This window comes from Frankliniella occidentalis, unplaced genomic scaffold (assembly GCF_000697945.3).
Source record: "Frankliniella occidentalis isolate FOCC.00 unplaced genomic scaffold, Focc_3.1 Scaffold48, whole genome shotgun sequence".
NCBI lineage: Eukaryota > Metazoa > Arthropoda > Insecta > Thysanoptera > Thripidae > Frankliniella > Frankliniella occidentalis.
The window spans coordinates 182,778-192,469 of NW_026267178.1; the positions used below are offsets into that span (position 1 = coordinate 182,778).

The 9,692-nt window shown below is 58.9% G+C and overlaps 2 protein-coding genes across 3 annotated transcripts in view; one reads left to right on the forward strand and one right to left on the reverse strand.

Annotated features, from left to right (window-relative positions):
- LOC113208968 (uncharacterized) overlaps positions 1-5,377 on the forward strand; it is an 18,607-nt gene extending 13,230 nt beyond the window's left edge. Inside the window, exons 2-10 of one of the 2 annotated variants that reach the window (XM_026426264.2) lie at positions 771-964; positions 1,074-1,268; positions 1,432-1,610; positions 1,699-2,276; positions 2,355-2,645; positions 2,759-3,059; positions 3,143-3,501; positions 4,039-4,160; positions 4,979-5,377. In XM_026426264.2, coding sequence (XP_026282049.2) covers positions 797-964; positions 1,074-1,268; positions 1,432-1,610; positions 1,699-2,276; positions 2,355-2,645; positions 2,759-3,059; positions 3,143-3,501; positions 4,039-4,160; positions 4,979-5,047 — 2,262 coding nt within the window. In that variant the 5' untranslated portion in view covers positions 771-796 and the 3' untranslated portion in view covers positions 5,048-5,377. The other variant, XM_052267232.1, reaches the window with a different exon arrangement.
- The window catches only part of LOC113208958 (SH2 domain-containing protein 4B-like), a gene marked incomplete in the record, with an annotated part of 14,778 nt that continues 10,327 nt past the window's right edge, over positions 5,242-9,692 (reverse strand). Inside the window, 5 exon segments of the mRNA XM_052267234.1 lie at positions 5,242-6,768; positions 6,949-7,289; positions 7,372-7,667; positions 7,761-8,097; positions 9,440-9,596. Of these exon segments, the coding sequence (XP_052123194.1) occupies positions 6,530-6,768; positions 6,949-7,289; positions 7,372-7,667; positions 7,761-8,097; positions 9,440-9,596 (1,370 nt within the window).

The window sequence follows — 9,692 nt, forward strand, 5'->3', positions numbered from 1 at the left end:
GCGGCCCCCGCCCCCCGCCCGCAATAAACCCTAAATCCTGATGATCGCTACACAAAAGGTAACAGAAAAGCCCCGAACTTCGCCCGCTGATGATGATCGCCGCGAGCTTTGACGTTGACGCAGGTCGATGTGTCGCACCGCGCCGGCCGGGAAAGCTGATCTATCTCGGGATCAAGCTCGGGATCAAGAGACTGGCAAAGCAAGGGCGACCTAATGCCCGCCCCCGCCCCTTACGCCCCACCCGCCGCTTAGCTTTGTGTTTCAGTTTATATCTCCCTGTTTGTTAGGGGGAGGGGGGCTGCTGTCACGAGAGCGCAGGTGCGTGGGGGGCACGCTAGGACATCATCCATCATTAAATGCGGGAGGCAGGAGGCAGGCGGGCGGGACGCGCCAAAGGCAACGTTGTTGTACGCCCACTCGCCTATCAGTCGCCCCTTCCCCACCCCCACCCGCCATACCTCCGCAGTGTGTCACTAGCTCACCGCGCGCCGCGCGCCCCGCGCCCCTCGCCCTGCTCTACCCCACAGCAGGGGGTCTATGTCCCGGTCGGTCACCGCAAAGGCTCTCAGAGTCCCTCGTCGAGGCCTCCTCGCACCTCCCCGTCGCTACACTAGGAGTATTTTTAGCCGTCCTAATCTGGTCCCTGGAGGATCTTGCTCGTGGGCGTGCACCCGTGCACCTTTACCTTTGCAAAGGCCCCCGCGTCTCCGGCTCCGGCCCGTTCTGACTCCACCCTGACTTCCTTCCTCTGTTTCCTGTCCGTGTTGCAGACCGGCGCACCCGCTGACAGCATGCCATGGAGCGCTACGAGTCCTTGGGCGTGGTGGGCGAGGGCTCGTACGGCCTGGTGCTGCGGTGCCGCCACCGGGAGAGCGGCCAGCTCGTGGCCGTCAAGAAGTTCATCGAGACCGAGGAGGACCTCACGGTGCGCAAGATGGCGCTCCGGGAGATCCGCATGCTCAAGGTGCGCTCAGCTGCCAATTAAAGAGAATTTACGGAGAAAAGTTTAGAATTTCAATCTTGACCATGTAAAGCAATGGGCTGCAATTACTAATTTCCTTTTCTGTTTTCAGAAACTTCGGCACGAGAACCTGGTGAGCCTGTTGGAGGTGTTTCGGCGCAAGCGGCGCTTCTACCTCGTGTTCGAGCTTATGGACCACACGGTCCTGGACGAGCTCGAGGAACGGCCCGGTGGTCTCGGAAACCACACAACACGACAACACATCTTCCAGGTGCTGCGCGCCGTAGAGTTCTGTCACGCCAACAATGTAAGTGTGTTGTTCGTCACTAACAGAAAATAAAAGTGTTCTATGGTTGGTGATCAAGTCAACATATTCGTCGGTTCGGCGAAGCTACTATGGTCAAATCTTTACATCTTTACCCTCGCATCCATATCACAAGTAATTCTGAGGTACTGTCTCGTTAACGTAGATCGTGCACCGGGACGTCAAGCCTGAGAATGTGCTCGTGTCGCGCCTCGGCGTGGTCAAGCTGTGCGACTTCGGCTTCGCCAGGCTGCTGGCTTCGCCGGGCAAGACGTACACCGACTATGTGGCTACGCGGTGGTACCGCGCGCCTGAGCTCCTCGTCGGGGACAACAAGTACGGCAAGTGAGTACGCAACGCAGGACGGGGTGATCTTTGATGTTTTCATGTTTTTGCGGTGCCTTCACCATCCACCCCTCCACCCATCCCCCAGGGCCGTGGACGTGTGGGCGGTGGGTTGCCTGTTCTCCGAGATGCTGAGCGGCGACCCGCTGTTCCCCGGCCAGTCGGACATCGACCAGCTCTTCCAGATCATCAAGGTCCTCGGCAAGCTGTCCCCGCGACACCAGCAGCTGGCCGCCCGCAACCCCATGCTGCGCGGCCTCAAGCGCGGCGCCCTGTCCGGGGCCCCGGGGCCGCCGCCGCCCTCCTCGACGCCGGTGACGGTGCCCGTGGCCGTGCCGCCGCCAGCGTGCGGGCCGGCAGGGGACGAGGGCGCCCGGTCATTGGCCACGCTCTTCCCGTCCTGGCCGCGCCTCGCACTCGACGCCGTGGCGCTCTGCTTGCGCCTTGACCCGGTGCACCGGCCGCCCGCCGAGCAGCTGCTCCGCCACCCCTACTTCACCCATGACCGCTTCCCGGACAGGTTCGTCCCCGAGCTGCGCGCCAAGGTGCAGCAGGAGTACTCGAGCAACCCACTACTGCGCAGGCTCCACGGCTCGGGCACCAGCCTGACCAGCGCCAGGAGCACGGGCCATGACGGCCACCACGCCGCCGAGGACCCAGGCAAAGGTGGGTGAACCATCAAAATCTGGCAGAGGACCCCACCCTGCCTGCAGCAACGCCTATGACGATGTGCGAAAACGACAGGTGCCCTCACCACGACACAGCTGCGCCGCGCGCCCAGCCTGCAGCACCATCCGCAGCACCAACACCATCACGCCCAGCAGGAGCAGGAACACCCGGCAGCAGTCCCGGACGCCGCCCCGAGCCGGTGGCGACGCAGCGAACAGGCGTCCACGCCTGTTGACGTGCCCATGGAGGACCTGGCGCCAGTGCCACGGATCCGAGCGGAGCCCGCCGCGACGGCCGAGGATGCCCTGTCACTGCTGGAGCAGCACGTCCCCGAATTGGAGGAGTCTGAGCAGTCCCACCACGCAGGTAGGTCGATCCCGGTCGAGCTCACCCCACCTAGACCACCTAGACCACCTAGACCAACACGGTCTGGAGCAGGAGCCCATAGCACTCACCCGCTCTGCTCATGGCCCTGGCAGAGACACTGGAGCCACCACTGCGAGTCAGGTCTCCGGACCAGACCGAGCTGTCGCAGCCGCAGCCCTTCCAGACGCCCAGTCCGCGCCGGCAGCACAACCTGCTCTCGCAGGACGCCTACCAGCCCAGGCCCGACCAGGGTCCCCACCAGCAACCCATGCATCAGGACGCGGAGCAGCAGACGCTCGAGCCAGTGGCCAATGCGCCCTGGCTACAGCTGCAGGTGTCGGGCGAACCGCAGCTGCTATCCATCAACAACCTCAGCTTCAACCCCTCCAGCCAGATGCACATGAACGCGCTCAGGTGTGTCTCGTCGCTCCTTTAGTCGCGGGGACCCGCAGCACATCCTAGATGCCATTCAGAACCCTTGCCGTGTCGTTATTCAGGTCAGAGGCCCTGAAGCGCTCTCCCCTCCCGGGCGGCCCCATGGTGCCCACGGCGGTGCCCCCCGCCAGGCTACCGGGGCGCCACGGTGGCCCCGCGGCGGGGGCGGCAGCAGGGGTGGGCCAGACCCACCACGGCCCCGGCCACGGCCACGGCGCCCCCTCCAACGCCCCCCTCGGCCCGGTGGTGGGCGCGCCGCGGCAGCTCCTCATGGCACGCCGTCTGGACCGACTGGAGCGGGCCTCCATCCTGGAGCCGGACCACGGGGTCCACGCCGTGCACGGCGGTGGCCGCTGGAAGCCCCCCGCGCTGACCGGCGGCCGACCGGAGGACGACTTCTGCCTCCCCAACGTGCCCGGAGGTATGTATATATCCGGTGGGCTGGTTACCCCCTCCTACTCTCTTTACTCTCTCACTTCAACCAATCATTGTCACTGGCCTTCAACTTGGGAAATGAAACATGATGGAACTTCATGAGAAATCGTTGCCCGAGCTCCTCCTGAACTCTCTGTGGGGCTATCAGCTGCAGCTGCCCGGCGGGTTGGCCCACCCTGTGCGTTGTGGGCGTTACCACTGACAAGTGCACCCACAATGAACGTTCCAGGCCGATGACGCAAGGAAACGTGAAACATTGAGTGCCAAACGCTCCCGTGCCCCTGCTGTCGCTACACTTGGGCGCTATGGGCGGGCCGCCGTCTCCACACAGCAGCTTGGCGGGCTGGCCTACCCAGCGGGTTGCAGGCGCTATCACTGGCGTGAGCTGCGTCAGCTAGGGAAACATTGATTGTGGGGACACGGCAAAGCCACCAGAACTTAGGGATGGCGAGGAGGGCGGATATAGTGGCTTTTAAATGTGAAGGCGGGATAAACGGAAATATTTCAACCAATATTGTTTCAGCGTCAGGCAGTCCGAGTAAGGGCAGAAGGAAGCCCAACGCGGCACCGAGCCTCGCCGGACAGCACGGAGGAAATGGCGTTGGGTTGAGAGCGACTCTCCGGGAAGATCACTCGCTGTCGCCGGTGAGTTGACTTCATACTAGATACGGTGGGCATTCCCTCCGCCCCCCAGTCTGGAGCAGGACAGTTGAGTTGAGCTGAGTGCTTTAAGGATGAGCAAACAGGGTTTATATTGCTTACTTCTCTGTTTTTGGTAGAAGCATGATACGTTTGCATGTCCTACCCATTCCTGCCTGCTCTTTCTCCAATCTCTAATATGTCAGACAAAATGGGGAAATTCAATAACCCCAACCCATCAATAATAAAAGACCATTAAGACCAATGAAAAACCACTTCGGCCTTTTGGTGTTATGCCTATTGCAGGGGCTCCTGCAATTGCATCCAACCAAGATCAGATACTGGGGAAATACACCGGCGAAGCAGATGAAATGACCAGCTGTGCTGTAATGCAGTACCGAGTACCTGATGATTTTGCAGGCATGTAGTTAGCTGGCACCCGGTACCCAGTACCGTAGTCGCTGTACATTCCTTTCTTCCCTCTCGTTTTGGCGACCTGTTAATTTTTCTGTGCATCCTATAAGATGTGCAAAATTACTGAAAGGTCATCAAAGAGTTGTGGTACCTGCTTTCCAAAAACATCTTTTTAAACAGATAATTGCACATAGGTGACGTGTATCGTCTATAACGTAGAAAATTAGAGTTCTTGATGTGAGTTAGAAAAACTGTGATATTTTTCACCATCCCCACACAAAACAATATTGAACTGAGGTATAGATAAAAACCACAACTTCATGTTGAGCCATGAGAGAAGGGGTCCTTCTCCCATGGTTGAGCATTGCGATTAAGTATTTGACTATGACACTGTCTCCTCTCTGTTTCAGAGAGGTTCCCATTCCCGGTCGCCATCAGTAACATCGAAGGCAGCAGCAAATAATCTTCCTTTTGTCTAGAAATGCCCATGTATTCAGATGGGAGATGAAGGAATGGAAATCCTATCTTGCTGATGGTGGGGACAGCATTTTTCGTGATTTGTAAAAATTAGTTTGTCCTATCATTTTTACAAAGTGTGTAAGTTGCTAGTTTGAATAGCAACATAGTCATGCTCAATTCCTAATTCAAAAAAGGTATAAAGGAATGACACAAATTTTCTCTTAAAATAATAAATATATTTATTTTCATAGAAAATGAACTGAAATTGTCCATAGTATGGACTGTAGCTTTTATATTGTCAATAATACTTTTTTCAATAAATTTACCACACCTGTTGGCATACTGAATAAGATGATACGAATCTTTTTTAAACATGCATGCGTCAAAGCAAGAAAAACATTTCATATAATTAATTTTGAATGAAAGAACCACAATATGCAGCTGCTAGAATGAAACAACAAAATATCATGTTAGCTGTACACAGCATGCTTCCACATGTCTTACTGCGACTAACATATGAGCTAACACAACTATCTTGCAGCTCAAAGAGACGAAAAATTTTAGCATAATAACTAAACACGGGCCAGATACAAATTATAGTTTTCTGTGATCAGCTTATTCAATCAGTCAATTGGGTACGACATCAGATGCAGCAGAGTATTTCCTCCAAGAATATAAATGAGTGCAAAATAATGTTACATGCACAAACAGTAGTTCTGCAAAAAATTAAAACATCCTAAATATCCCCAAAAGTTGTGAACTCTCAGAAGTTAATTTGATGGAGGACAAATATCAGACCTTTTATTAAATCCTCACAACCACTGAGTAAAACAGAAGTAATTAATTGAGGATCTTAAACACAGACATGGCGAACTTCTTCATTCATACCCAAATATCACATGACTTAAAACTATGTACAAAGATACAATACGTACTAAACCAAAAGTGTACGGTCAAAAGTTGTTCCATGTGGTTACAGCCAAAGCCAATTGAATTAGGCCACTCTTAAAATAGATGAAGATTAATGACAACATATTGATGGCAAGCTTTTTAAACTGATACATTTACATCTAAGGGAAGTAGAAGTGAATTGCTTGAGTGAGAAATAAATGTCACAGGCAATCAAAAATAACATTTGCTTTTCAGTGTAGCTTATGGTAACTTGTCCTAGTCTGTCACATTATCTCACAATCGAGCAAAAACTTTAAGGTCTGGACTAACCTTTATGCCTTTTGTAAAGTTCTTAAAAACTAGTCACAGTTACAAAAAGGGAACAAGAAAAAATACAGAGGGCCAGGATCAGCCATTAATCAAACTATGACGACTACAGGGTATGTCAAATCACAACAGTCTAGCCACGCAGAAAGATCAGGAGTCTTTATCACGGGTCCAAACACCTACTGCGGGAAACTTACATGGCGCACTTGTATCAGTCAGTCCGGCCGGTCCCGGTCCGGATCAAAGTTCGTCTATCCGGGGCCTGGCCCCGAGGATAAAGGCGGCTATTCCGGACCGTTCCGGCCGAGTCTGGCGCCTCCGGCGTACACCGGTCTGTGGGTGGTGACGGGGAGGGGCGGCAGGGGCCTGGCAGGCAGGGGAGGGTGGGCTAGAGGGAAGTGGTGCGGTGCCGCGGGGGCGGGCGCCGGTGGCGGAGGCGTCGCGGGTCGTCGGCAGGCTTCGATCAGACGCTCTCCCCCGGCCAACGTGATGGGCTGCTCGCGGTGGTAGCGCACCAGGTCCTCTGCAAGGCAAACAGTAATGTCATTGTCAGCGCTCGAGAGGGATATGTCACATGGTGGTTCGGTAGTGCAAACAGTATCGATGCGCCGCACGCCCTTCTAATCCTACTGATTTAGAGAAAATTTGATCGTGAACCGACGTCAAACAACGATCCTCGCATGGGTCGTCACAACCGACTCACCGAGTGTCTTGTGGCAGATCTGGTTGGCACCCAGGAACTGGTAGCCGCCGCCGAGGCCCGAGGTGTCCACCAGGTAGTGCTTGCAGCGGCGCCCGGGCCCAGCGGCGTCCGAGTCCCTGTAGCTGATGGCGTAGCCCCACACGCGCTCCGACAGCCGCACCAGGAAGGCGCCGGGGCCCCTCGAGCTGAGGCGCATCTCCGCCTCCTGCCGGCTGATGAGGCCGTGGAACCAGGGCTGCGGGGCGCCGCTCGCGTCCAGCCCCGCGCGCCGGGGCTCCTCCTGGGTGCGGTACCACTGGACCACCGCCTCGCGGTTCTGCGGAGGCGGCGGCGGCGGCGGCCTGCGGGAGAGGAGGGCACGTATGGGTCACTCCCGGTGCGCCGGGCGGGTAGCCCACCCATCCTGCTCGGGCCACTACTCACACAGAGGGCGGCGAGGAGGCGGTCGGGCTGGCCGCGGGCGAGCTGGGGTCGTCCAGGACGGACGTCCGCCGGTGCTCCTCGCGCGCGCGCCTCGCGATCTCTCGTATCTGCTGCTCCGCCTCCTTGGCGCGGCGCTCCTGCTCCTGCCACAGCCGCTCCTGTACGGGGGCCATCTCCTCGGCCTCGCGCGCAGCCTCCTGCTGGCGCTGCTTCAGGTTGCTGAGGATCTCCTCGGTCCTCGTCTCCAGGACGCGCCGCTCCCACTGCGCGACCCGCTGCGCCACCTTGGGCTGGGGCTGCAACAGAAGCGCGCCGTCAACAACCTGCCCCGGGGCTCACCTCCTGGCCGAGGCCGGCGGGGGCGGGGCGGCGGCGGCGGTGGTGCCCACCTTGCTGTTGAGCGAGATCTGCTGCAGCACGTCGCGGCCGCCGAGTCGGTTCGGGAGGCCGTTTCTGTAACTGTTGATGGCGTTGTTGGCCAGGGTCGTCGTGGCGTCCTTCTTCTTGCTCCACTCGCGCAGCTCGTCCACGGAGCAGTAGATCATCTCGGCCGGGTCGTCCTCGGGCTTGGTCTGCGGCGGCGGCGGCGGCGCCTGCTGCGGTGGCGCCTGTGGCGGCGGCGGCAGGTGCAGCGGTATCGGCGGCACCGAGGCGGGCTGCGTGGCGGCCTCCATCTCCTCAATCTGCTTGTGGCTCAGGTCCAGCAGCTCCGTCAGCTCAGACAACCTGAAACAAAATACACAGCCTCATTAGAAGATGGAGTGTTACTGGCGGCGTCTAAAAAGCCGCACAGCAGCGGCAAAAGCAGTGAGCAATGGTGCGCCCTGCTGGCCCTCCTCGAAATGGTGTGAAGTGCGGGGTGAGGAGGGGCAGGAGGCCGCGGCCATGTGGTCCGCTCCATTTGAGGCGAGTCGTCCACTCTATTGTGGGGCGCGGCGAGGCGTGATGGATCGGGTGACATCATCGCGCTGCTGCTGGTCGCGAGCGCGCGCGCGCGGATAGAGGAGTCACAGGCGGCCGTGGCCAAACCAACCGCGCGCCGCGCGAGCCACGCCAGCGCCAGCGGCGCGGCGCACCGACGCTGTGGTCACGGCGCACCCGCGGCGCGGGGGACACCTGAGCGCGGCGCCGCCGGGCCGCGGGGGCCGGGCGCGCCGCACCGTTTCGCCTCGCGGACCACAAGCAGCGCGCTATAGCCGCGTTACAGCGCAGCTGAGCTGCAGCGGTGCAACGTAGTTCACCGGGCGGGCCCGTGTGCTGTGCGGCTGACGTAACGGCGAGGGAGGTGTCGGCCGCGCGACAATTAGCAGCAGGCTCGCGGGCCCGTCAGAGAGAGGGGGAGGGGGGGGGGAGCCACCCACGAGTGATTTGCGTATTTCTCATAGCAGCGCGCCAGCGCCAGCCTGCTGGTCCGCGGTGTCCAAAGGCGATGATGACTGCCATGGCCACCAGAAGGCCATCCGAATGAGAGACGCATGGCATCCGCCGTCGTCTCCGCCCGATCTCGTCCCGCGCAGCGCGTGTGGGGTATATCGACTAACTGTCTGTCATCCTCGCGCACACCCCTCGTGCGGGCGCACGGACGGACATTCCCCGGGTGGACAAATGGCCCCCCAAACGAGCCTCAAGAGCAGCTCCAATCGGTCCGGAAGATAAAACAACAATGAACGGCCTCGTGTCTCGGGAGCCCCGCCCCGCCCCGCACCCCGGGTCGCCACGCCCCGCACAGAACACAGCCCGTCCATTACGACACCAGATCAGCAGCCCCGCCCCGCACACCAGGCCGCCGCCGCCGTCGTCAAGCAGCCGCAGATTGGTGACCCAAAACCAAACCAAGGTCAACTCAACTCGTTGGATTACACTCTGCCGCTGCTCGCTACCGAACAAGCGCTGGCTGCTGCTGCTGCGTCGCATGGCAGCTTTAGGAGGTGGCACCCGACCCGATCTGATCCCCCTCAAGCTCATCAAGTCGGAAGTCCCAGCAGTGCAGCTCAGCGCGCCCGCGCCGCCGCCGCCGTGCGCACGCGACGCACCTGCCCCCCGCCCGCGTCCACTCCATTCCACTCACCTCCGCTGCTGCGCCTCCAGCTCGGCCTGCTTCCTCGCGTTCTCGCGCGCCTCCCGCTCCAGGATCTGCTCGATGGACTTGTCGTCGGGGTGCTCGCCCATGACCCACACCCAGGGCTCGCCGTCCTCGCCGTGCATGAACTTCACCGACTTCGCGCCTGGAAAAGAGCAGAAACAGAGAAGGTGTCAGGGAGAGGATGGTCTGTCGTCATCGTGTTCCGGTCCGTCGACCGGACCAGAGACGTTCTCCAGGG